The following is a 26,122-nucleotide window of genomic DNA, read 5'->3' on the forward strand; positions in this document are numbered from 1 at the left end:
CCCGGAACGGCGGAGCGCGGCCGTCGGGGCGGGCGGACGTGGCGGGCCGCGGGGCGCTGCCCCCTGCCCCGGAAGTGCTCGTTCTCCCGGAAGTCGCGCCTCCAGCCGCTCGGTCTCTTTTCACCGCCATCTTGGGCCCTGCTCCCCGCACAGTGAGTCCCGCCGCCGCCATCCGCCGCCATCCGCCGCCGCGGGGGCTCGGGGCCGCTGCGGGGGCTGCGGCCGGGCCGGGAGGGAGGGCGGGAGGGCGGCGGCGGCCCGGCCGAGGCCGCCGCTGGGGCCGTGGTCGTGCCGAGCAGGGCCGGGAAGGCCGGCGGGGACGGCCCCGCGCACCGGGAAGGGGCAGCCCGCTCGCGGCGGGGGGAGAAGCGGCCGAGGCCCCGGGCCGGGCCGCCGGGGGGGGCAGCTCGGCAGCCCGGCGGGGGGAGACCCGTTGGCAGCACCGCGCGGGACCTGTCGGTACCGGGAGGCGCTCGGTGTCTGTGGGCAGCGGGCTCGCGGGTGGCTTCGGGAAGGGCGCGTCACCGTCCGGAGCCCCGGCGAGCCCGGGCCTGTTGGGTTCTCCCTTTCCCCAGAAATGCCCGGTGAAGCTACAGAAACCGTCCCGGCCACGGAGCAGGAGCTGCCGCAGCCGCAGGCTGAGACAGGTGAGGCCGGGGGGCGTCGCGGCTTCGGGGGCTGGCGGGGGGGGAGGTCCCGGTGCTCCCGGTCTGGGCGCTCGGCCGTGTCTAGGGGGGAAGGCAGGGGAACGGCCAGGTTTCACCTGCCCGACGGGGGAGTTCAGGCGGGTTCTCGGGGGGGCCGCTGCCCCGCGGGGCTCCGGGGCGAGGGCACGATGGCGGCGGGGGCCGCCTGACACCAGCTCCTACCCCGGGGCGCTCGCGGCGTCTGCTCGGTGGCCTGAGCGCCCTTCTGTGCCTCCGTATCGCTGTGCTGCTCGCTGCCAAAAGAAACGTGTATTCTCTAGTTTCCCACCCAAAATCGTATCGGTTATCTCTACAGGAAACGTGACTGAAGTGTGGTTTGTAGCCTCTTGTGTCCCAAACTATTGGGGAGGGCGTCAGCTGCATTCTGTACCTTGTTTGTGTGTTCCTGTTATGGATTTGAGCGTTGGAGCAGCGGGAATGGGAGGAAAACGGCTGTAGCCAGGTCGGGGTACGGCCGTGCGGTGACTGGGACACTGGGGACGCGTACAAATGTTAATCCCTTTGCACTCTGGAACCGGTCGGATTTGGGAAGGCGACGCACGGCTCTGTTGGAAAGTCACAGCGGGGCTGGGGAGCGTTGCTGCACCGGCCTCAGGGCGGCCGGGGGGCCGGGACTCGGGGCAGCTCAGAAAGGCCCGGGCAGGCGAGCGTGGGCTCCTGTGCCTGCTGCGGGGCAGGGCCTGTTGTGCTGCCTGTTGTGCTGCCTGTTGTGCTGCCTGTTGTGCTGCCTGACTCCTTTGAAGGCGTCTCAGGTGCTGCGGTCCAGCTGGCGAATGCTCTGCCCGTGTTTGCTGCGTCTCTGCCCCGAGGCGCAGGGACGCGCTGCAGGAATACGTGACCGGGCGTTGTCACCTGGCCTGGGGGAGCCGCATGGTGCAGGACGGTGAACGGGGGTCTGTCCGAAGGGCGTGTTGGATTTGGGGGCCACGAGGGAAGTCGGGGCTCCCCAGCGGTTGGGAGGTGCTGGCAGAAAGCTTCCCCGGGAGGAAGCGGCCCCCTGGGCCTGGCGGGGCTGAGTGGCGGCTGTCGGTGCGACAGCTGTGCTCTCAGGTCCCGGGAAGCTGCTGTACTTTTGGTCTCTCTCCAGGCGTAGCTGGGATTCCTGCGGTGGGGCCGCTTCCCAGCGTCCCCCCTGCTTCCCGGGGATGGCTTCTCTCTCGGGTGACAACTCGCGCCTTTTCTCCTCCCAAAGCTCTGCTGCTCTTGAGTCTCTAATAACTTGATGGAGCACGCGTAGGTCGGTAGAAGCTGCTGGTGGGCAGCGTGTGCTGAGCAGCAAATGCTGTTACAGTACCTGCTCCCCCGGCTCGGGGGGAACATGGGGGTTCCTGGGGGAGCGACACGGGCAGCTGAGGAGGCTGGAGCAGCTGTGGGGGCTGGTGGGAGCCATCAGGTAGGTCTGCAGGCGGAGGGTGGAGGCAAAGGGTGTGTGCAAGGGCTGTTGTGTTTATCCCCTCCCTGCTGAGCCGGCTGTTCTGAGATCCGGCGGCACAGGAGGAGCTGGAGCTGAGGGTGCTGGTGCAGGGTTAGCAATTGCCCCGTGGGTGGGAGCCGTCGGGCAGTTTCCTCTGATTTTTGTCTTACTCTTTGGAGGTTGGCTGGTCCGTGGAAAGCTGGTGAGATTGGGCAGAGTGGTCTCTAATCCAGCAGTGCAGGGCTTCGGCTTTCAGGTGTGCGCAGCCAGGCTGCGGGAGGCTCTGCAGCCCAGTTGGTTTAAGTATCCCTTAAAAACGATATGTGCTCTTCGAGAGTCCTGCATCTCGCCTTCGTTTGCGGAGGTGGCCACAGGAGAGGTGGGGCTGTCACTGGAGAAGTGAATTGGAAATATCGTGCTTATCGCAGGAACATCCTCAAACGGTGCTGGTGAGGTGTCAGTGGAGATGGAAAAGGAACAGGGAGAGCTGGCAGGGGTAAACAAGCTTTCCAGAGAAGGCTGTTGTCTGTGTAGCCTGTTCTGTGAAGAGCTCGGGACCAGCTCGGCTCTTGGCAGGGGTTGTTGCTCCTTCTTGAGGCACCAGTAGGTTTCCTGGAGCAGGAAACGTCCTGGCGCGCGCCGGCCCGTTGGCACAAGGCACCGATGTCCAGCGCTCATTGAGCAGCTGCCCAGCTGCAGGCCGGTGCCCATCTCCTCCCACTACCCTGTGTTTTTTGGGGTAGGTTGGGGAAATGGGGTGTTAGAAGCATCTTCTGGGCCACTGTTCTTGGGGTAGAGAAAGGGATGTTGGCCACAGAGGAGGCTGCTGTGAGTTCACACGCGTGTTACCGCTCCAGACGGTAGCAAGGCAAGGACTTGAGCCTGTGACCCAGCCCTAATGGCAGCGTGGGAGAGGCTGGGCAGGGGCAGCGGATGCACAGGCAGGGCCGGCGCTGTTTTGGGTCGGTGGGCGACCCATGCAGAGCTGGATGTGGCTGCAGCAGGAGAGCCAGTGCCCTGCGCAGCAGCAGATCTGTTGCTCCCTTGACGTGATGTGGTGTCTGCGAACCGGACTATGATTTGGGCTCTGCAGTTGTTGGTGGCTTCTCCTCGGCAGCCCCCCGGGCCGTGCTCTCCTCACCATCCCTGCCGGCAGGCGTGCCGGGACGTGCTGCCTCTGGGTTCGGGGTTGACGCCGTGCATGGGGGTGGAGCTGCCAAGGGGCGGGTGTGTGGCCGGGCCGGTTCTGCTCTCCCGACCGGCAGCGGTGCCGGTTACACTGGTCAGACCAGTGCTGCCCTCCCTGACTCTCACCGCGCCTCTTCCCCGAGCACTTCCCTTTGATCAGTGACGTTCGGAATGGCGTTCAGAATAGCTGGGCTCTCTTGGCGCTGGCTGGAGGCGGGCATGTGCCGGGGGAGCTGGACAGCGAGCGGTCTCGGTCGGCAGGACTTGTCTTAATAAACTGTTGTTCTCACCCGTTCAGCTCCAGCTGCCCTTCCTCCCGCAGCCCCTGTTACTGCTCCCGCTGCAGCGCCAGGTACTCCGGACCCTCCTCATTAACACCTCGTGTGCCACATTAACTAGAGTTTGCTGTTTTGGGTGGTTGCAGTTACATTAACTCTAACAGCTTGCACAGGGGAGCGCAGGTCACTGCACAGGAGCCAGGACCCGGGGTCCCATCCCCTCGGTGTGAGTGAGCCACGCCACCACCGTGCCTCGGCATCCTCCTCCCCGAAGGGCGCGGGCCTGCCGGGAGGGTCTGCCTGTGTCGCACCGGGGCTGGAGGGAGGGGGCTGCCCTCTGCCAGAGCACGACTGCCAGAGCGCTCCTGGAACAGTTATGCATGCCAATGTGTTAAATTTGACTTTTCCTTCCTATCCTCGGGTGGGTCCTCGTTACCCCTCTGCTCCTGCCAGTCCGGGATGTGATTTTCCAGGCTCAGGAGCAGCACTGGGGGTCTGGCTGGGCCTCCAGGGCTCCACGAAGGTTGTGGCAACCTCTTTGGTAGGGAAGAGCTGAGCGCAGAGCCGGCAGCGAAGCCTGGCCCCTGTGCCGGCCCTGTTGGGTTCCTGCTGTGCCAGGCCTGCTAGGGCTTCCTGGCGTTTCAGGTGCTGCCTCCTGCCATGCCAGGGTTTCAGCCACAGCTGCTCTAAACAAGGAAGCCTGGGGCGGCAGTGCTGATGCTGGCATCTGTTTTTTTCTTCTGTCACTTGTGCCTGTCAGCTAGCTCACACGCCGGCACACTGTCCTCTGTAAAATCAGTGCCAGTTTCTAGAGGCAGGTGAATGTCACGGTCTGCGCTGGACCTGGCAGGTCAGGCAGGCGTTCGTCTGCTGCTCTAGAAGCCGGGCACGAAGGCTGGGGGGAAGGCCAGGGCCGGGATGGGGCCGGCTCTGCTGGCAGGCTGCCTTCTCCTGGCCTCCCCTCCCTCGCTCCCTTCTCTCATCGGTTCACTCTGTTTCTCTCCTTTAGCTGTTCTTCATGCTGCTCATTCCCCACCTCTGACTCCGTCTCTGGGCCCCGCAGGCCAGGCTCTGCCAGCGGAGCCACCCAGCCCTGCCGTGGCTCTGCCTGCCCCTGCCAGCCCCCCAGCCCCCATTTCCCCCCCTGTGGTCCCAGCTGCAGCCATCCCCGTCTTTTCTGTCCCCCCCCAGCTCCCTGCCCCAGCCCTGCAGGTCCCAGTCACCACTGCCCCAGCTCCACAGTCCCCGGTGGGTTTTGCAGCCCCAGGATCTCCAGGGCCTGCCCCAGTTAGCCCAGTGTCTCCAGGACTGCCGGCCCCAGTGTCTCCTGCTCTGGCTGCTGTTCCTGCCGCAGTGATGGTGGCCCCCCTCGCCCCTGCCGTGAGCCCTGGTTCTCCCCCCGCAGCTCTCGCCTCTCCTGTGAAAGCTGCCCCCTCTGCCGCCCCTCTGAGCCCCACGGGAGCTGCAGCCCAGGCCCCTCTCCCTGCCCCCATGGCAGCCTCGGCAGCCCCTGCTCCTCCCCTCAGCCCCGGGGCAGCCCCGGCTGCTCTCCCACCAACCCCTTCCCTTCCCCTTGTGGCATCTCCCCTGCCGGCATCCCCCACTTTCCTGCCTGCTCCCGCTGTGCCTCCCGAGGCCGCAGCTTGTCCCCAGAGCCCAGGCTCTCCCCCTCTTCCCGTGGCAGCCCCTCTCTGCCCTGTCATGGCACCAGCAGCGGCCGCACCAGTGGTACCAGTGTCTCCTGGCAGCCCTGCCTCTGCCCCGCTGGCTTCTGCCTCGGCCTCTCCCCAAGCCCCAGCCCCTGACTCTCCCCTGCCCTCCCTCGCTCCTCCCCAGTGCCCGGCCCTGGCCGGTGCCATCTCTCCGCCTGTCTTCCCGGCTGCCCCCATGGCCCCGTTGTCACCCCCTGCCTCTCTGGTGCCAGCTGGGATGTCTCCTGGGAGTCCTGCTGCTGCCCCGCAGGGCCCAGCCCCTGGTGCTCCAGTCTCTCCACTGGTTCCAGTTGCTCCTTCTGTTGCCAAGACCTGTCCTATGGGCCCTGCCGTGGCGGCCCTGGCTGCTGCCCCTGCGGCTCCAGCTGCAGGAGACCCAGTCCCTCCCTCCGTGGCCAGGACACCTCCTGGGAGCCCGGACCCTGGGGCAGTGCCTGCCGCTGCGGCAGCTCCCATCGCTCCTGCCCTGTCCAAACCCTCTCTGGGAGCTGCCCCGTCTCCCCCAGGGCCACCGACAGCAGCAGCTCCCAGTGCTGCACCAGCAGCCATGGCTGCTTTGGCCAAAGCAGCTCCAGCGAGCCCCATCTCCCCACCGGCAGCTCCTGTGCCTGCTGCTGCCTTGGTCCCTGCCAGCTCCCTGCCTGTCACACCGGCGGTGGCAGCTCCAGCTGCGGCCAAAGCGGCACCCACGAGCCCAGTCACTGCCCTGACTTCTCCCTCTGCCCCTGCCACACCAGCTCCTGCAGCTCCACCAGCTTCAGCTGCCTCTCCTGCAGCCAAAGTGGCTCCCGTGAGCCCCATCACTGCCCCGTCTGCCCCCTCAGCCCCTGCCAGCTCCCCGCCTGTCACACCGGCAGCGGCAGCTCCAGCCACCCCTCCTGCGGCCAAAGTGGCTCCTGTGAGCCCTGTCACTGCCCTGTCTGCTCCTGCCAGCTCCCCGCCTGTCACACCGGCAGCGGCAGCTCCAGCCACCCCTCCTGCGGCCAAAGTGGCTCCTGTGAGCCCTGTCACTGCCCTGTCTGCTCCTGCCAGCTCCCCGCCTGTCACACCGGCAGCGGCAGCTCCAGCCACCCCTCCTGCGGCCAAAGGGGCTCCTGTGAGCCCTGTCACTGCCCCGTCTGCTCCTGCCAGCTCCCCGCCTGTCACACCGCCGGTGGCAGCTCCAGCCACCCCTTCTGCGGCCAAAGCGGCTCCTGTGAGCCTGGCCGCTGCCTCATCTGCTCCCTCTGCCCCTGCTGCACCGCTGGTGGCAGTGCCAGCAGCTCCCGCTGCCCCTCCTGCAGCCAAATCGCCTCCCGTGAGCCCTGTCACTGCCCCATCTGCCCCTGCCAGCTCCCCGCCTGTCACACCGGCAGTGGCAGCTCCGGCCACCCCTCCTGTGGCCAAAGTGGCTGCTGTGAGCCCAGTCACGGTGCCATCTGCTCCCTCTGCCCCTGCCGCACCGGCGGTGGCAGCTCCACCAGTTCCGGCTGCCCCTCCCGCAGCCAAAGCGGCTCCCAAGAGCCCTGTTGCTGCTCCCTCTGCCCCAGCCACACCAGCTCCAGCTGCCCCCCCTGCGGCCAAAAAGCCTCCAAAGAGCAGCCCTGTTGCTGCCCCTGCTGCTCCAGTGCCGGCGGCTCCGCCAGCTCCAGCCGCCCCTCCTGCGGCCAAAGCACCTCCCAAGAGCCCTGTTGCAGCCACGCCAGCTCCTGCAGCTCCGCCAGCTCCGGCTGCGCCCCCGGCAGCCCCTGCCCCAGCACCTGGCATGCCGGCTCCCGCTCCAGGCACGGCTGCCCCAGCCCCGGGGGTTCCTGGTGCCCCCCCGAAGCCGTCAGCTGATCGTGCTGCCCCTGCTCCCCAGAAATCAGAAGCCGTCCTTCCTGGCTCTGCCCCGGCGGGTAACCTCCCCCCGCCTGCCCCTTCTGTGCCGAGCGCTCCCCCTGCAAAGAAGCAGACCCCTCCCAGTAAGGTCACCAAGCTGGGCCCCCGCCTGCCCCCATCCAAACCCCCTTCGAAGGCCCCAGCCCCCGTCAGTGCTGCCATCGACGACGACGACCTGCCGCCTCTGATCCCCCCAGAGCTGCCCGCTGCCGAGCCGCCGGTGCAGCCCATCCTGGTGGACCTCTCTCCCCGAGGAGCCGTGGCCCCTGCTGAGGCCCCTGCTCCTCCGGCTAAGCAGCCTGTCCTGAAGAATGACAAGGGTATTTGCCGCCTCGGTTTGCCGTGTGCATGGAGTGTCACTGGCTGCCCACTGGATACTAACCCATAGACGGGGCCCGGGCGCCCCTGTGCCGCTTGGCGTGTCGGTCTAGACAAGTAGTCTGTGGAAGTGCCGCAGTGGAGGCAGGCCTTGAACCATGCCAGACCGAGCTGAACCTGCCTGAGCAGCCGGTGAGCCGGGGAACAGGGAGGGGAGACGCCCCGTGGCCACGGGATCGGACAGGTCAGGGCTCGGCATGGTCCAGTGCCAGCGGGTCGGTGTCACTAACGCGAGTTCTCGGGCACGGAGCACGGTGTGGCTTGTGGTGTGGGCACTGCGACTGTTGCCTGAGCTGGCTTCACACTGAGACTCCGGGAAGAGCTGCCACGTGCCTGCACCCCATTGCGTGTCTGGCGTCCACTGTGGTTTTCCCCGTGTCCGTCCACTGGCGGAGGGGAGCTGCGGGCAGTGCTGGTGCCAAAACAGGCCCGTCCCCGCGCTCTGGGGAAACATTGCCCGCCTGAACTGTTGGGATCCCCTGGGCGCGCACCGACAGCCTGCAGAGTGCTTTGCCGAGGGCTCCTGCGTGCTCAGCGTGGCCGTGGGCGCAGAGGCCCTTTCCAGGGAAGGAAACGGGACTGAATTCAGGTAATGGCCGCATGAGAGGGCGTCGTGGTCACCCTCCAGCCTCCTCCAAGGCTGGAGACGCCCGGCTCTGCTTTGTTCACTCCCGCGTGGTCAGACACAGCTGTGCCGTGGTTCGCAAGCTAATCGCGGCACTGCAGCAGCGGCGCGGGAGCTGGCAGCCCTGTGAGCCCCCCCGGCTCCAGCAGCTTTCAGGACCTGGCATAGAGGCCAACCTGAGCATTCAAAGATGCCGTTCCCCGATGGGGGTTTTCGAGGTAATTGCAAATCGTCCCCTGTAGCGAAGTCACGGAAAGGTGCAGCAGCCCCAGGGACTTGGCGAATTGGGTCTCATTTCTGTGCTGTGTGTCTGATCTCCTGCAGCCCCAGCTTCACTGCTGCCTGCACGGGTTCGAGGGGAACCGAGGGAGTCCCTGTCAGCGCCGGGCCGCTGCTGACTCGCCGCCCAGGGGGTGCCGCCCTGCGCTCCTCCAGCCGGGCTGCCGCACTGGCCAGCGCGGTGCCTCAGACTGGGGCTGCCTCCTGGGGACTGGGCGTTCCGGAGCGAGCCTCCGGGCGCCTGTGGTGCTCTGGCACCCGGCAGGAGCGCAGCCCAGCGGGGCCAGCTCCTGGTGCAGGGTCTCCCTGCTGCCGTAGGGGAGCTTTCACCACGGTGAGACTGCTCGGAAGAGGCTCTTGTGCCACCCGCTGCTGATGGCGTTGGGGGTTGCAGGGAGAGCTCCTTCCACCAGATGTGGCTTAGCCACGCTGACGGGAAACTGTGTCGGCACTCGGAACCCCCAGCAGCAAAGGCTACACCGAAGCAGCGCGCTTCTTTGATCTTGCTGTGTCCCCTGGACCTACCTGAGCTGGAAAGAGTGACGCCTGTGTGTTTCTGTAGGGTCCGGAACAGAGTCTGACAGTGATGAATCTGTACCAGAGCTCGAAGAACAAGACTCCACACAGGCAACAACGCAGCAGGCACAGGTAGGGCAGGCGGCATGCGCCACGCGCCAGCGTATCCCTGCACCCAGCAGTGGCGGAGCAGGATCCCTGCTGATGCTGTCCACCGCTGCCTCGGGATTGTCATGGATCCCTCTCATTTTCTGTCCTTGCAGCTTGCAGCAGCAGCTGAAATAGATGAAGAACCCGTTAGCAAAGCAAAACAGAGCCGGAGCGAAAAGAAAGCACGGAAGGTGAGGTGGGATGGATGGTGGACGGACCAAACCTGTAGCAGCAAACAGGCTGCCCGTGAACAGCTGAGCTTTGCCTCGGGGTCTGGCACGGTATCCCCAAGTGTGGGGTCTTCGCCCCCTGAACCCTGCTGAGCTCCTCACCTCCTGCCCCTGTACGGCAGCAGCAGCCGAGAGAGGTTTGTGTGACTTTCTGCCACTGTCGGGCCCCCAGGCAGGGGGATGCCCCCTTCACAGGCAAAATCCTCGTGTCTGGAGAGGCTCGCGGTCACGCTATGGATTTTGCCAGTCCTGGGACTACAGAGTTCCCTCCCAGGCTCCCAGTGCAGTGCCAGGCTAAAAGCCCGGGAATGCTTCCCTGCAGCAGTAAAATGCACGTTTTAATTTGCGTGAGCGCACTGATTGTTGGACCCGGGTCTCTGGAGAGCAGATGAGTGGACACATCTTTTCACAGGCCAGGCTGTCTCAGTAACTCTCTTTCTCTCGCTTACCGTTCTCTCGTGTTTTTCAGGCAATGTCTAAACTGGGCCTTCGCCAGGTGACGGGAGTAACCAGAGTCACCATCCGGAAATCTAAGAACATCCTCTTTGTCATCACAAAGCCAGATGTGTATAAGAGCCCAGCGTCAGACACCTACATAGTCTTTGGCGAAGCGAAGGTGAGCTGGCTGCGTAGTGTCTGGCAGCCACGTTAATCCGTGCGTGCGGCAGCCCGGCGGCCAGCGACTTAGCTGGGGTTTCTCCTTGCCACCTGCGTGCTGTGGCTGCCGCCGGTGGGTCCCAGCTGCTGTGCACCCCCCCAAGGGGCGTGGGCAGGCCCGGGGTCCGTGCCGAGGGCTGGCTTCCCAGCTGGGTTGTGCGGCAGAGCCGTTGGATGTGCTGGCACTGCTGCGGCGCAAGGAGCACGGCTGTGGCTCCCTGAGCCTGTGTGCTGACATCCTGCTCTGCACCGGTCTGGCCTCGCTGACGCTTCTTCCCTCCTCCAGATCGAAGACCTGTCCCAGCAGGCCCAGCTGGCAGCTGCCGAAAAGTTCAAAGTGCAAGGAGAAGCTGTTTCAAACATCCAAGAAAACACACAGACCCCCACCGTGCAGGAGGAGAGCGAGGAAGAAGAGGTACGCCTTCCCCAGCCTGTCTCTGCGGGGCTGGGCGCTTCACTGCAGACCCAAGCCGGCTGCCGGGCCGCAGGCCTGCTGCATTCACGCACGTCCCGTGAAGCGTCTGGAGTTTGTGTTAAGACCCGTGTTTTTCTTTCCCTCATCCACGTCTTCGCTGTGATGGCAGAGGGAGAGCGCAGGGTCCTTCCCCTGGAGGCTCTGGTCCCGGGCACTGCCAGGGGACCGTCCCCCGGGCTGGGCAGCACCCGGTCTTGCCTCCCAGCTTCCGTCTGTGTGGCCTGAGTGGGAGCCGCCCCAATCCAGACGATCCCATTTTCCTCTGCCAGGCACGGAGCAAGCCGTGCGTTGGGCTGGCCTGAATCCCGGGCTCTGTCTCCTTCAGGTTGACGAAACCGGCGTCGAGGTGAAAGACATTGAGCTGGTGATGTCCCAGGCGAACGTGTCCCGAGCGAAGGCAGTCCGTGCCCTGAAGAACAACAGTAACGATATTGTAAATGCTATAATGGTGAGTGGCTGCCTGGCTGGGCGGGCAGGAGGCAGAGGGGCCTGCGGCGGGACGTCCCTGGGGGGGAGACGTGCAGTGCGTAGCTCCCCACTGCCGCAAGCGGGGTGCGAGCTCGGGGCCGCGAGCGGAGGGACGTTCCTCCCACCCGCGGCCGTGGCACCGGATCCCTCCGCGGGTCGGCGGCCGGGCTGTGGGGCTCTGTGCCGCCGGCAAGGCTGGCTCCTAACGCGTCTGTCTTCTCTCTGCAGGAGTTGACGATGTAGCTGCCAGAGAGAGGAGCCTTTTTTGGTGTTTCAGAGAAGAGTAAAATGCAACTAAATTTAAAATTTGTACTATTTCTATCAATTAATAAAAGTTGTGGCTTATTGTTGGTGAAACACTTTCTGCTCCGTCTTGGCTGTGCTGCCCTCCCCTCCCTGGTAGCCGAGGCCCCAGGGTGGAGCCTTCCTCCCGGGAAGATCTCAGCCCCGATACCCTGTCCCATCCCGCCCCAGCGGAAGAGCACCTGCCCATTCCCTCATTTCCTTCCCGTCCCGAAGGTCGGCTGGCCGCGAGCCCCGGAGCCAGCGCCGTGCCTGGGGCGCTGGGCTCAGCCTGGGCCGTCTCCCGGACGGGAGGTGAGGAGTCCGCTGCGGGGTGTCGCCTCCTTCACCCCCCGGCGGGTTCCCTTCCGCGACCGCGGGCTTCTCCCTCGCCTCCCTGCAGCCGTGGGACAGGGATGGACTGCGGCACCGCGCAGCTTCCAGCCTGATCCAACGGGAGGCTGAGGCTCACTCGGGTTCGGTCCTGCCTTTTCGACCCACGGCTTTGCTGGAGCGGCAGAAGGGGCCGCGCTCGCCCGGGAAGCTGCTGCTCGGCACGAAGGGAGCCTCCCCCCGCTCGCAGGGGAGCGAGCTGACGTCTGCCCACCCACGGCCCCGAGTCTCACGAAATGTGGAGGCTGGAGCTGGGAACATGGGCGCTTTGCTGCCGTTCAGCAGCTTTTTTTCTCCCCTGTGCCATAAAAACCGGGCCCTGGAACAGCTCATTAAAGCTGATGAGCGACTCGGCAGCGCAGGCAGCCAGCGAGAAGCCCGAGGAAATGAGGGGGCGATGGCGGCTGGGAGCCCTCGTGGCCCTGCAGCCTGCGCCGGCGGGCTGCGGAGAGCGGCCGCGGCCAGGCCCGAATCGCGAGGATTGAGCGCGAGGCTTGGGCAGCAGCGTCTGACGGTTTTAATTAAGGAACCGGAGAGCCGCAGGCCCAGGGAGCAGCGATGGGATTTCAGAGCAGCTCCCAGCTCCGAGGTCGAACTCGGAGGCCGCGGGCAGGAGCGAGGCCTGGAGAGGCCCCGTCCGCTCAGCGCAGAGTTGAGTTTGCGTCGGCTCTGTCCTCGATTCCCCCGTGCCGTTTCCCGAGCGCCCGCAGGAGCAGGGCTGAACCCCTGATTTGGCCCGGGGTTTTACGGCGCTCGCGTTCCCTCGCGCTGCTCCCCCGGTGCCGCTGCTCCTCGCGCCGCGGGGCCGTTGGCGGGAATCGCTCTGCGGCTCCCGGGCGAAGCCGCCTCGGTTTTTGGCGTGACGCCCGCTCCGGGGAAGGCCCAGCGCCAGCGCCCGTCTGCGCGGCGGGGCCGGGGCCGGGGCCGGGGCCGGGGCCGGGGGCCGGGGGCGGCGGCCCAGCGCAGGCTCTGCAGCAGGCGCCGGACGAAGGCCGCCCCGAACCGGGCCGGGCTCTGCCCCGCCGGGCAGCGCGTGCTCCCGCACGCCGGGGCGCGGCCCCAAACCCGCCGGTGCAGGCAGCTCGGGGCGGGCCCGGACGGTCCCGGGGAGGTCGGAGGCCGGCTCCGCCGGGCACGGGGATGGGGCCCAGCTGGGAACGGGCGCGGGGCCGGGGCCCGGGCGAGGGCGAGGCCCCGGGAGCCCGAGGGGGCCGCGCTCCGGCCGCCGCCCGGTGCCGCCCCGGGACCGGAGCGGGGGCGGGGGGGGGGAAACCTGCCCCGTCGCCACGGCAACCGCCGGCCCCGCCCCGGGGCGGGCGGTGTCAGCGCGCCTGCGCGGCGAGAAGCTGCTAGAAGGGAGGAGGGAGCGGGCGCGCGCGCGGGGGGGGCGTGGCGCGGGCGGTACCCGCGCGGGCGGGGCGGGCGGCTCCGCGCGCCAGAGGCCGCAGGCGGCGGGCGCGCATGCGCAGCGGCGGCGGCGGGAGGCGCGCGGCGGGTATTTTGCTGCGTCACCAGCGCTGGGCGCCGCCGCTCCCGAGCGCGCGGGGCATTGTGGGAGCGAGGCCGCCCCGAGCCCCGAGCCCGCCGCCGCCGGAGCCACGGCCCTGCCCGCCCGCGCCGCCGCCGCCCAGAGCCGGACCCGGAGCCGGGCCCCCAGCAGCGCCAGCCGGAGCCGCCGCCGTTCGCCATGTGAGGCCCGGGAGCGGGGAGCGGCGGGGGCGCGCGGCGCGGCCCGGCCCCGCCGGGCCCTGGCCGCCGGAGGACGCTGTGCCGCGGCCCCGCCGGGAGCCCGCGCTCGGCGGCGGGGGGCGGGCCCGGGGAGCGGGGCGCGGGCTCCCGCCGTCGCCGGCCCGCGTGGTGACCTTGGCCGGGGCCGCGGCCCGGCGCCGCTCGGCCGCTCCCCCCGGCGGGGGCCGCCCCGGCCGCCGCATGGGGCGGGGGCCGCGCCGGGCCGGGCCGGGCGGCCGCGGAGCGCCCCAGCTCGGCCCCGGGGGTCGCGCCGGGTTTGCCCCCTTCTGCGCCGGTGTGAGGGGAACGGGGCTTCGGTCCCCGCCGCCGCGGCGGGCGCCGGGTTGGGAAATGAATGGGGCGAGGCGGAGCGGCCCTGCCGGGGCCCTTCCCTCGGCGGGTCGGGCCGCGGTGGGGGACGGCCGCGACGGGGGTGTCGAGCGCTGCTCGGTGGCCTGAACGGCGCTGACAGCCACCGAGCGGCGGTGGCCAAAACTGCGGGAAATTCCCGGTAAGTCGCGCGTTCTGCCGCCCACAGCGTGCGGACCCGCACGCCATGTGGTAATCTGGGTATGAGCGTTAATCTCTCAACGTAAAAACCGAATAGCAGCGAAAAGGCACCTCTCCGAAGCAAGCGCAGGAGCCCTGCGTGGAAAACTTCCCTGCCGCCCGCGTGGGGGGAGCGGGCAGCCCCGGTGCTGCCCCGGCCCTTGGCCACGCTGCCCCCGGAGCCGAGCTGGCTGGGAAGGGGAGAGGAGCCGAGCGGCTGGGTCGCTTCTCTGAGCGCGGCCCGGCGTGGCCTCCTGTCTGTCCTGAGCGGAAGCCGGCACCCCGAAGGGCCTCGACGCTACGGGAGTGCTCGTGCCATGCCGGGGAGCCCTAATTAGCTGGCGTCGCTGTAATTCTATTGAGGCTGCTTCGGTGACCCAAAACCGGCACATGCTGCTCATAACAGAGCTCCAGTCAACATCAATGTTCTCTAGCAACGCACATGAAAGAGGAGCCGAACTTCGCAGCGCGATGCTTTTAAGAGCGAAATCTGGCTGTTAAGGAAGAGGTGTGCTGCCCCTGAAGCTGATTGCAGCGTTGCCCGCTGGCGGTCTGGATTTCCGTGTGTTTGGCTTAAATGGCTGAAGGCGGTGGCACTTCTCAGAGGTTTTTGTTTGTCGGAAGGGTTGATCTGCCGCAGGGACCGAGGAAGGCGTTACCGCTCGGTGAAGCAGCCGATGTGACCAGTTGCTTTTTGCCCACTTGTCCCCAGCGAGGCCTCGACTTCAGCGTGGCTGTTCTGAAACTCTGAATTGTGGGGCTGCTTCATCTTAACGTGACTGAAAGCCAGAAGGATGTAATAAGGTTACAGTTTTTCATTTAATGTCTGTAGAATATGTCATCTTGAAACTACAGCAATACTACATCCCTCTTTAAAATTGTCTATAGTCTGAAACTAGTTTTTTTAATTAAAAAAAAAGCCTTTCAGGGCATTTAAATGAAAGCGAAGCTAATTATGTAAAACAGATTTCTTACTGCTGTCTGGGGGTGAAAATCCTGTTCAGCAGATGACTTGCAGTGCCCTCAAACTGTAGGAATTGTCAGGATACTCTCCAGGAAACAAAAACGGGCTTCCAATAGGCGCAGTCTGCGGAGTGGACAAGGAAGCACGAGGACAGGTTTGGAAGCTTCTTGAATCGTACCAAGCCACCACCAGTAAGACTCGAGATTCAGCTCGCGAGTACAGCGTGTAAGAAGCTGCTTCTGTGCCTTGGTTACACAGGAGAGCGGGGCATCCGCGCCAGAACCGCGGCTCCTGGCGTTGCAGGCAGCCCACCGCGGAGCAGCGAGGCCGCTTGGATGAAGCCAAGCCTGCACGTCGCCCATCGGCAGGAAGCTGCTGCTGTGAAGCTTCTAGAACCTGTTCTGCAATACGGTTGTCAGGGTCGTCTTCTGAATGTGATGACTAGAAGCGATGGTCAAATGCAGATGCGTGGTGGCTGTGTCTGTTTGGGAAGTCACCAAAACATGCAGGTGGCAGCAAACACGGATTTGACAGAAGAAATCCTCGCCGAACACGGGTGACTCGTTCCCTGGGCTGTACGCCACTCTAGTCTGCTATGGTTATTGCTACGCAGGATATAGCACGTTTAAATTAACTTCTCTGTTTCGAGGAAATCTGAATCCCATTAGGACGTGGGGATGATACATAACCAAAGCACCTACTCAGGTTGACACTGTTGGCATAAGGCTGAGGTGCCCTGGGGTTAGTTTGGTTGAGCAAGAAGGAGATGTTAGGCTCTCCGTGTAACAAGTGGCTACGCTTAGAAGTCCTGGCAGTGTTTCTCAGTGTCTGTAAGAAAATAGAAAATTTTCTGTGGGTGCAGGGGAGCCATCTCTCTCTGAAGTGCTCAGAGCACGTGCACGCTTCACCATCGGCTTCCATGTGTGCAGTTGCCTCCTAGGAATCTCCCTGTAGGCAGGGAACGCAAATTAGCTGCGACTTCTGTCTCATCCGTAACTTTGGTTAGCAGTTCCAGCGTGTCCTGCGTTACTGGTTTGAACGGTAAGTCCTGACTGAAGCACTTCAGGCAGCCAGAGGAAGGTTTCCGTCCTCCCTTTGGGAGGAGGAGAGATCTGAAAAACAGATAAAAAGAATGAGAGGCAACTCCAGCCTAGCTTTAATTACAGTAGGCACGTTCAGGGCGGTAAGTACGAAATATCTGGGGAGGCAGCATATGTTTAGTGTTAGAAATGTGAATCATGTAAATTTTCTTGGGTCTCTTTCATTCCTTTCTGTAGCTCGGATGCATGCGAGCTTTCCTTCAGCTCTAGGACACTTCAGTAAAATATCTGGAAGTGCTGTGACCAGGCTATTGGTGCCTCAAAACCCCCGATCTTGGCAAAGATACTGAGGTCACGGCCAAACCAAAGCTACGAGACTGAGGAATGCGTGCAGCTCCCTGGGAAGGCCGGAGATATCTCCATTGACATTGAAAATGTTTGTGAAGTGTTAATGCTATTCAGCAGGAGCCCCTGCCTCGTCATGAGCAGGGACACTGAGATTTCTGTTCTGATAACAGTGCGTTTGAGTGATGTACCAAGTTCCACGCAGTGGGACTTTGTGCAGTGCCCTAGTGCAGAGGGACAGAGCAGGTTGCTTCTCATCCTCTTTTTCCTCTGAGAGTCTTTAATTCCCTATTAGAAGAGGAAACTTGTGTCCGATAAGGAATTAAAAATACCATAGTAAGAAAATTGCTACTCTGCTGTCGTACTGTGCCCGAATAAGTAGATGCCTTAGCATTTCCTAAAAGTGCTGCTAAAAGGGAAAGTGTTAAGTTTTTCACCCAGTGGGATAGTATCTTGCTTGAAACTAAAGGTTGCATTCAGCAACCGCCTGTCTTTCGTGCTCTCAGAAGTTAAATGCTCTGTTACTGGCCTCTGCTCGGATGTTTTCTGCGCTGATAACCCCAACGGGTGCTAATGCTGGGAGAGGCAGTCGCGGCTGCTTCTGCCCCTGAACCAGCCTTTCCTTGAGCTGGCACCAGCGTTTGTATAGCTGAGTTGCACAGTACTTGCAGCACTGACGGAGCTCAGAGCTGGCTGGGCTGGGTCCTGGTTCAGTTCATCCTTCAGATACGGGGACAGTTGTGCTGGGAGCAGGGTGGGAATGAGCCGTGGAGCGAGGGAGCGGGGAGCAGTGCTCAGTAAGTAGCTTTACTAAACGTGTCACAGTTCGATATCGAGAATTGAATCGGTTGATGACCAGGTGAGTCAAAATCTGTTCTGAAAGTTTAGCAATAGTCACCTTAAGAAACGTTATGAAAAGTTAATTACTCTTTTGTCAGGTTTTTGTGCTGCAGTGCTTACAGTGCAACACAGAGACCAAACGTCCACTCCTCGGTGTGTGAAGTGGAAGCCACTCTGTCACGTACAGATAGGAATGTTGGCTTTCTTTGTGTCCTCGTGTGCTTTAGCTTCCTATAGTCAGTGTAGTTGCAATAAACATTGGGGTGAGTGACCATTCAGCTCGGAGCGTTTGACTTCAGCCCGACTCGCAGGTAGGCCTTCAAGGTCTTCTCTGCAGGGGCATTAGTTATGAAATTGCAGCTTTGATCTTGCACCTCTGGAAGACAGCCGAAGCGTGAGAAGCACCCGTGGTCTTCTGTGCCTTAGCAACGGCAGCTCGCGCTGGGCGGCTGTTTGCTTTCTGCTGGAATGCAGACGGGCGGTTGTGGGCTTGGCCTGAGTTGCCAGGAGAATAACCGAAAGTGGTGGGGAGTCCGCGGCCAAGGTGTGCCGAGCCGGGGTCGCTTTCACCAGCCCAGCGAGAATGGCTGCGCGTGAGCGTTGCAGGTGGGTTCTCGCTGCGCAACTGCAAACGCCTAAGGGTTGGTCAAGAGTCCTGCAGCGTTTTCTGGTGCCCTGGCCGGGCTGTTGCTTGTTGCGGTGTTTGTGGAAAGCCAGAGGGGCACCAAGGAGCTAAAGTCTGCGTACGTAGAAGGTTGTAGCAAGAAGTAGGTCAGCCTGTGGAGCTGTTAGAGGTGACTGAAATTTTGCCATCATCTGTAGTAGCTCGTCTTGAAAAGTTTGTCATAATCTCGATTTGCTGTAATGCTTATTTTGTTCGCCTAAGTTTTGATAGCTTCTTCAAGGAACATCAGCATGAACTTTTTGGGGGCGTTATGCACTGAATGCATTGTATCTCTTTATTCTTCACATCTTTTTTCAGCCTTAAGCACCTTTTAAAGGTTATTAATAATGAGCTAGTAATGCAGCTTTTAAGAACAGGGAGAAGTAACTGCTCTAGTTGTGTATCGGGAGAAACGTAAGGAAAGCCAATGCGACGTTTACTGGCAGCGTGGAAGGGTGAGTTTATCAATATTGATGACAGATGCGAAACTTGATTTGAACTTCTCTTAAATGGTCTGTTCACAGGCAGCCTGCTTCTGCGAAGTGGTACGACCGAAGGGACTATGTCTTTATTGAATTTTGCGTTGAAGACAGTAAAGATGTTAATGTAAATTTTGAAAAATCCAAACTTACGTTCAGGTAAGTACCTTGGGCCTGCACAAAGCTGAAAGGCACGGGGGGATACCACAGGGCCACGCGGGTACTGATTAGGTGACGTTTTTCTGAGAGTAGCAAGTTCTGTTAGTGAAGTGTATTTGTTCTTTAAGATGTTCCCTGCTAAATGCCACCATTGTTTGTTTTTTTTTTTTTTCTTAACAGTTGTCTTGGAGGAAGTGATAACTTTAAACATTTAAACGAAATTGACCTTTTTAATAATATTGATCCAAATGTAAGTATCCTCTTGACTCTTACTGTGTTCTTAGTGCTGTATCCTGAAAAATACTGTCTGTTCTTTTGGCTACTTCTGGTATTGTGGGCAAATTCTTCCTTGGACTCTGAGAGCACGCTTAAACTCAGATCTATGAAAGCATCTCTGGATGGTATTTTTCAGGACAAAGAATAAGTTGATAGCTTAAGACAAATGAGTCCAATGTAAGCAGTTCCTGGTGAAGTTCATGATGATTATACTAACAGATAGTTGCTCTTTTCTTTTTCAGGAATCAAAGCATAAAAGAACAGACAGATCTATCTTGTGTTGTTTACGAAAAGGAGAATCTGGTCAGGCATGGCCAAGGTTAACAAAAGAGAGGGCAAAGGTGAGTTTGGGCTCTGTGATGGCCAGGGTAGTAGTGCCTGTTGCCTCCCCTGGTTTTTAATTTTGTTTAATATTTGGGTCATGTTTAAATTATGTAGCAGTTAATGGGTCACTTGCCGTTCTGATCAGAAGCACGGTAGTTCTTACTAACCTTCCTTTTCTGAACAGTAACAACTTGTTACTCGCTTGTCCTTAAATAACTTCTTGTGTTGATGTGCAGCTCAACTGGCTCAGTGTGGACTTCAACAACTGGAAAGACTGGGAAGATGACTCAGATGAAGACATGTCCAATTTTGATCGCTTTTCTGAGGTACGGGAAGATGAGTACCTGGAGGTTTGGGTTTCCTTCTGGGCCGCGTGTAGGCAAGCAGGGACTGACGGCCGTAGGAAGCGTTGTCTTCCTCGGCATTCCTCCTGGTGCTTCCTCGGCCGCCGGTCTCGGCGCAGGCGCTGCTGGTTTGCTGAGGCACAGCCGCTGCCAGCTTTAGCCCCTGCTGCGGGCTGTTAGCGCGGCAGTGAGATGACCAGTTTGTGCTTGCTATCAAATATGAAACAAGTGTATGTCCCGTTGTGGAAGCCGGCACTAACTCAGTGCACTGGTTGGTTTGCAAGGCAATTAATTTAAATTTTTTTTTGCGTGCTCACCTTGTAATTTCTGCATGGGTGCAGCTGATTTGTCAAAGCAACTGGTGGCTGTCGGTTGTAACAGTTTTAAGCTATTTTTAGATTTTTACAGTGCTCCCCTAGTTCACATAGAGAGTGCAGTTGGCTTCACCCTGTAACGTGGCTATTATCTCTCTGGAACAGATGATGAACAACATGGGCGGAGATGATGACGTAGACTTGCCAGAAGTAGATGGGGCAGACGATGTAAGTACTTTGTTTGCAGTAAATATGTGCAGGGCTGGCGCAGCGCCGTGCACATTCATTGCTGCTTGCTGAAGTCAAACTTGCGTTCCCTCTTCCGCACTGTTAAAAGGTTAAATTGCACCAAACCTTGTCTGGACAAATGATGTCATCTGGCAGAAGCCATTGTCCTCCCCTCCAGCAGCGGTGCTGGGGCGGGGCGGTGGTGTCGATGCTTGCAGTGCCCAGGCAGCTCGGTGTCACCTACCTCCGCAGTGACCGCGGTTATCGCGGGTCCGTAGGCTCTGGCCAGCAAGGCCAAACTAAGCACGTCGTGGAGAACCCAGAGTTCCTCAAAATACCCGCTCTGACGGAGAGCACGCTTGCTCCTGGATGTGGGAAATGGCAGCTTGTTTGCTGGGTTAGGGGTGGTGGAGGGAAAAGTGCCTTCAAGCGCAGCCTGCTTCAGTTAATGTTTCTCCTTCTTTCCAGGACTCACCAGACAGTGACGACGAAAGTAAGTTGACGTTCACATTTGTTTCTGCACGCTGCAGCAGCGCGAGTGCTTGCTGAATGCTCCTGGTTGAGCGAGAGCCTTGAGCAGAGCTGGCAGATGTTCTGTCCTGTCAGTCTCGCTAAATCCTGGCTGCGAGCTAATGCCAAGTGCCAGTGTGAGACGATATAATCTAGTGAAAGCCGTTCCACACAAGCATGAAATACCAGTTTGACCTTCCCAGCCAGCTGTAGTCCTGGGGAGGCTTTGGCTTTAAGAGCAGCAGGCATGTGCATGGGCCGTCAGTGTGTGTGCTGCTGGCCCTACTCCAGTAACTTGTGCGTTTGCAGCAGTGGCTGTGCACAGATTCCTTGTGAAGAACCAGCTCCGAGCTTCGGGGGTGAGGGCGGAGACCTTAAACTGCCCTATGCCCTTCTTGGGTGAGGGCTGGATCTTCTTGCTTGTGTCCCTTGTGATAGAGTGGGGCTCCTGGCAGCTTTTTAAAACAAAACAAAAAAACTCAACCCGACCACTAATGCTGTTCTCTTTCTCTCTAGAAATGCCAGATCTGGAGTAAGGAAAACTGTCGTCTTCAGGGTTTGGGGAAAGAACTTCATCACAACATTTCATAATTGAGATAAGAATTCCTGAGTTGATAGCCCTAAAGGGAGATCCTGCATCCTTTAACCCATTTTCAGTCCATTTTAAATGGCTTCACTGATGGTAGGTGTGTACCATTGCACGGGGCGGTCTTAAGCCACGAGAGGCAATAACGTTATGCATGAACCGTTTTCCAGACTTCCAAAAAAAACCCAGTTGAGGTGTAGGCAATCGATACAGAACAGTCGCAATAAAGTTTACAGAGCCTCCTTGCCTCGTAGCAGATATAATTACCATGGGAGAATCCTGAATTTACACCAAGTGGTAAATGAGCATTTTTTTTCCCCTCTGCGGCCTGAAATTGTACATTTGTACCGGGAACAAAACTGGCTTCAAACACGGATGTTGTCATTGGCTCACAAAATTCAGCAGGCGATGCGCAGTACCTCTGTGGTGTCTTCAGGTCTGTTCCACTAAAGTTTGTATTGTAAAGGCAACAAATTTCTCCTTGTTTGGTGTTTAATTACGAGTCGTGTGCCCAGCCGCGCCCCCCGGCCGGCGGGCCCGGTACCGCTCGGCCCTGGCGCTTTCCCCCTCCTCGGGGCGGCTGTACCTCGTCGCTTGTCCATCTCTACGTTTAGACCAAATGGTATTTGCACTGTGGGTGTGGAAGGGAGTGGCAGACCCTCGGGCGCACACGCGCGGGCGGCTTCTAACCGGGCTGAAAAACCTCAATTTGTGTTCAGAGCAGCGGGGATTTTTTTAATGTCTACATTCTTTCTAATAAACTGTTGAAGACTCCCTGGCTCTCCTTCCGCCTGGGCCCTCCCTGCGTCCACCCGCGGCGGGGGCGGGCTGCGGGCCCCGGGGCGCAGCGCGGGGGGGCGGGAGGGCGGCGGCGGGGCCGCGGCAGGCGGCGGGGCCTAGGCCCCGGTCAGGGCGCCCGCCCCAAGGACAAGCGCAGGACACGTGCGCCGCTGCTTCCGGGGCCCTTCGGTCGGGGCCGGCCCCTTCCGGCTAATCCCACCCTATCAAATCGCGGTGTTGCTTGACGGATGGAGCTGCGACCCAATCGCGAGGAGGTGGATAGCGAGCGCCGAGGCAGGTCTGGCCAATAGGGGAGCGAATGCGGGCGGCGCGGCTCGGCGCGGCGCCCAATGGGCGCGCGCGGCGGCGGGTGACGTAGCTGCGGGCCCGCCCCGCGGGGGCCGTGTGGGGCGGGCGGGGCGCGGGGCTCAGTCGGCGCCGCCATGTTGGGGCTCGCGGGTCGCTGCTCGGCCGCCGCCGCCGCCGCCGCCCGGCCGCTGCTGCGCCGCGGGGCCGGGCCGGGCCGCGACCTCCTGCCGCTGCTGCTCAGCCGCGGGGCCGGACCGGCCGCTGCCGCCGGGGCGCGTGAGTGCGGGGCGGCCGCGGGGTCACCTTGGGGCCTGCGCGGGCGGGGGGCGCGGGGGCCGTTACCGGGGCCCCGTTATCAGGGCGGGACGGGACGGGCTGTGCCACGCGGTCAGGGCGAGGGGGTGGGCCGTGCCACCGGGGCGTGGGGGGAGCAGCGGGCCTTGGGGGCGTCACGGGGGAGCCTGGGGGTCCCGGTGCACGGGGGGGGGCTGCAGGGGTCCTGGGCGGATCGAGGGCTGCAGGGGGTCCCGGGGGGAGCTGCAGGGGTCCTGGGTGCAACACGGAGGGTACAGGGGGTCCCGGTGCACCGGGGGGGCTGCAGGGGGTCCCGGGTGCACCGAGAACGGGGTGCGGGGGTCCCGGGTGCAGCGGGGGAGCTGCAGGGGTCCCAGGGGCACCGAGGGGGGTGCAGGGATCTCGGGCACGCCCCAGGGGAGCCAGGCGTGCGGGGGAGCCCCAGCACCGCGCCCCCGAGGCAGGGGGGAGCCCGGAGCTGCCCTTTTCCCGGCCGACCTTGATTTGTCCCTCTCCTCCCCCCCAGGACGGGACTATGCAGCCCAGCCATCCCCCGCCGCCAAGGCCGGCTCGACCACCGGCCGCATCGTGGCCGTCATCGGTGCGGTGGTGGACGTGCAGTTCGACGAGGGGCTGCCCCCCATCCTCAACGCCCTTGAGGTGCAGGGCAGGGAGACCCGGCTGGTGCTGGAGGTGGCTCAGCACCTGGGTGAGCGTCTGCCGCAGGAGGGCTGCAGAGGGTGGGAGGGGTCCTCCTGTGATGATGTCTTGATGACTTTCGTTCTCCTGAGCTTGCTGAAGCCACGGATTTCAATCTGAGGAGGTGGAAAATGGCTGCCGGAGGGCTCTGGCCTGCAGTTTGAGTGGGGCCTGGGCTCAGTTTTTCTCTGTGCTGTTTTGTCCCTGGGTCCTGCTGCTCCTCTTGGTCCTCCTCCCCGCAGACTCTTCCCTTGGCAGGGCCCAGGGAAGCCACCAGCAGCTGTCCCCAGGGTCAGCTCGAGGGCACTGCTGTGACGCTGTCCTTGGGCCTTGGCAGGGGAGAACACCGTGCGCACAATCGCCATGGATGGGACAGAAGGCCTGGTGAGAGGACAGAAGGTGCTGGACTCCGGTGCACCCATCCGCATCCCCGTTGGCCCCGAGACCCTGGGCAGGATCATGAACGTCATCGGGGAACCCATCGACGAGAGGGGCCCCATCACGACGAAACAGTGAGTGATGCCCCGGGCTGGGAGATGAGCATCGCGCAGGGTTTGGAGCTGGGGGCGTGGGTTCTGGAGTAGCCGACACGTGTGAACAGGGACGCAGCGCATCCCTGCTGCGCTGGTCTTCTCCGGGGTCGTGATCGGGGACTGCACTCGCCCGGTCTCCTGCCAGCACCCTGGCCACGGGGCTCGGTTTGGCTGCTCAGCTCCTCTCCACCGCTTGCTGCAGGTTTGCTGCTATCCACGCCGAAGCCCCCGAGTTCGTGGAGATGAGCGTTGAACAGGAGATCCTGGTGACAGGGATCAAGGTGGTGGACCTGCTGGCTCCCTACGCCAAGGGTGGCAAGATCGGTACGTTGCCCGCAGAGGAACGGGGGGTGTCTGGGGAGGGGGGCACCCTGCCAGCCCCGCGGAGCAGTTCCTGGGGGCTCACACTCTGCCCCGCCCAGGCTCAGGACCGATCCCTCTGCAGTGGTTTCCTTCGCTGATGAGTAACAATTTGACTTTCGTTCTTCTGAGCTTGCTGAAGCAACGGTTACAGATCTGAGGAGGAAAGGGGTGAAGGGAGACACCGGGGGCAGCTGGATCGGCTTGGGGTTGAGCGGGATTCCTGTTCCCTCCCAGGTTTGTTTGGAGGTGCTGGCGTTGGCAAGACGGTGCTGATCATGGAGCTGATCAACAACGTGGCGAAAGCCCACGGCGGTTACTCGGTGTTTGCCGGTGTGGGGGAGCGAACCCGTGAAGGCAACGACTTGTACCATGAGATGATCGAGTCTGGGGTCATCAACCTGAAAGACGCCACTTCCAAGGTGTGCCGCGTCTCCTGAGGGGGTCCCGGCAGCGCCGGGGGCATGGGCCGCAGAGCGGCGCCGTGCCGACACCTGGGTCCTGCCTGCAGGTCGCCCTGGTCTACGGGCAGATGAACGAGCCCCCGGGCGCTCGTGCCAGAGTGGCTCTGACGGGTTTGACGGTGGCTGAATACTTCAGGGACCAGGAGGGTCAGGACGTGCTGCTCTTCATCGACAACATCTTCCGCTTCACCCAGGCTGGCTCAGAGGTGTGTGCTCGGCACGGGGCGCCAGCGTGCTGGCTCGCGGTGGTGGCCGGGCCGTGCTCTGCAGGGGACGCCCAGCCCCCCGCCTCGCGTGGGCCTCTCACAGGCTCCGTTCCCTCCTAGGTGTCGGCCCTGCTGGGGAGAATCCCCTCCGCCGTGGGCTACCAGCCCACGCTGGCCACCGACATGGGCACCATGCAGGAGAGGATCACCACCACGCGCAAGGGCTCCATCACGTCGGTGCAGGTGAGGGCAGGGCCGGCCCTGCCGCGCTGGGGAAGCTGCGGCGCCCGCCTTGGGCCCACCGTCCCCTCCCGCCTCCCCAGGCCATCTACGTGCCCGCCGACGACTTGACTGACCCTGCCCCTGCCACCACCTTCGCCCACTTGGACGCCACCACGGTGCTGTCGCGCGCCATCGCCGAGCTGGGCATCTACCCGGCCGTGGACCCGCTGGACTCCACCTCCCGCATCATGGACCCCAACATCGTGGGCCCCGAGCACTACGACGTGGCCCGGGGCGTGCAGAAGATCCTGCAGGTGAGGGGGCCGGGGCCGCCCCCCGCGGGGAGGCTGGGGGGACACGGAGCCGGGCACCGGCCGCTCACCCCGTCTCTCCCCCCAGGACTACAAGTCCCTGCAGGACATCATCGCCATCCTGGGCATGGACGAGCTCTCTGAAGAGGACAAGCTGACGGTGGCCCGGGCTCGCAAGATCCAGCGCTTCTTGTCGCAGCCCTTCCAGGTGGCCGAGGTCTTCACCGGCCACATGGGCAAGCTGGTGCCGCTGAAGGAGACCATCAAGGGCTTCAAGCAGATCCTGGCAGGTGGGGTGGCCGCCGGGGGGCCCCGGGCAGGGCGTGGGGGGAGCCGGGGGCCTGGGCTGGGCTCAGCACCCTGCTCCCCCCACCCACACGGCGTCTCCCCCCAGGTGAGTACGACCACCTCCCGGAGCAGGCCTTCTACATGGTGGGGCCCATCGAGGAGGCGGTGGCCAAGGCGGAGAAGCTGGCCGAAGAGCACGCGTGAGGAGGGTCGCCGCTCCCCCCGGCCCCCCCGGGGCCGGACCCCCAGTATTTAACATTTCCAATAAAACATCGGTGAAAAGATCCTGCGGCCCCGCGTGCTGCGGCTCCCGGTCCAGGGGGGGCGGGGGCCTTGCGAGCCCCCCGCCTGGGGGCTGGTGTGGCTGGGCCGGCCGGGGGCTCGCCCCTGGCCCCCCGCGGGGCTCCCCTCTGCCGTGGGACCCCCGGAGGGGCGGGGGGGGGGGCTCAGCGCTGGGATTGGGGCTCATCTGCCGCCAGGGACCCTCGGCCCGGGGGGGTCCCCAGGAGCTGGGGGAGCCCCCCCTCAGCGGGGGGCAGAGGCCGGCGGTGGCAGATGCTGGTGGCGTCGTCTGTCCCTGGCCTCGTGTCTGTGTGCCGTCTGTCCGTCTGTCAGTCCGCCCCCCTGCCCCGTTCTGGGTCCACCATTTCGCAGCACAAAGAGCCGCCCTGGGGCCGGCTGCTGCCCCGGCGCC

The 26,122-nt window shown here is 62.6% G+C and overlaps 3 protein-coding genes across 5 annotated transcripts; all 3 read left to right on the top strand.

The window, feature by feature from the left end:
* Nucleotides 1-33: 33 nt before the first annotated feature.
* Nucleotides 34-11,299, top strand: NACA (nascent polypeptide associated complex subunit alpha). 3 transcript variants are annotated; one of them, XM_082332520.1, is made up of 9 exons: nt 34-152; nt 576-647; nt 3,608-3,661; nt 9,004-9,089; nt 9,221-9,298; nt 9,807-9,953; nt 10,281-10,409; nt 10,795-10,917; nt 11,166-11,299. In XM_082332520.1, the coding sequence occupies exons 2-9, from the start codon at nt 578-580 to the stop codon at nt 11,178-11,180; spliced, it is 702 nt and encodes a 233-aa protein (XP_082188646.1). In that variant the 5' UTR covers nt 34-152; nt 576-577; the 3' UTR covers nt 11,181-11,299. The 3 variants fall into 3 exon arrangements, with proteins under 3 accessions (XP_082188646.1, XP_082188647.1, XP_082188645.1); XM_082332521.1 differs by lacking the exon at nt 3,608-3,661; XM_082332519.1 differs by lacking the exons at nt 9,004-9,089; nt 9,221-9,298; nt 9,807-9,953; ... (1 more) ...; nt 10,795-10,917; nt 11,166-11,299 and adding an exon at nt 4,597-8,996.
* Nucleotides 11,300-13,073: 1,774 nt separating this feature from the next.
* Nucleotides 13,074-21,742, top strand: PTGES3 (prostaglandin E synthase 3; the record flags this gene model as incomplete). Its single annotated transcript, XM_082332289.1, is given in 10 exon segments — nt 13,074-13,095; nt 13,098-13,226; nt 13,229-13,301; nt 18,267-18,380; nt 18,561-18,630; nt 18,899-18,997; nt 19,217-19,306; nt 19,804-19,866; nt 20,335-20,359; nt 20,893-21,742. Coding segments are annotated over 10 exon segments (705 nt in total). The 3' UTR covers nt 20,913-21,742.
* Nucleotides 21,743-22,168: 426 nt separating this feature from the next.
* Nucleotides 22,169-25,712, top strand: ATP5F1B (ATP synthase F1 subunit beta). The gene is made up of 10 exons (XM_082332346.1): nt 22,169-22,327; nt 22,872-23,054; nt 23,382-23,556; nt 23,780-23,901; nt 24,175-24,359; nt 24,449-24,607; nt 24,728-24,850; nt 24,931-25,143; nt 25,229-25,430; nt 25,535-25,712. Exons 1-10 carry the CDS (start codon nt 22,186-22,188, stop codon nt 25,630-25,632), a joined length of 1,602 nt encoding a protein of 533 aa, XP_082188472.1. The 5' UTR covers nt 22,169-22,185; the 3' UTR covers nt 25,633-25,712.
* Nucleotides 25,713-26,122: the final 410 nt, after the last annotated feature.

The sequence above is a fragment of the Platalea leucorodia genome (genome assembly GCF_965183815.1).
Source record: "Platalea leucorodia genome assembly, chromosome: 23".
Classification (NCBI taxonomy): Eukaryota; Metazoa; Chordata; class Aves; order Pelecaniformes; family Threskiornithidae; genus Platalea; species Platalea leucorodia.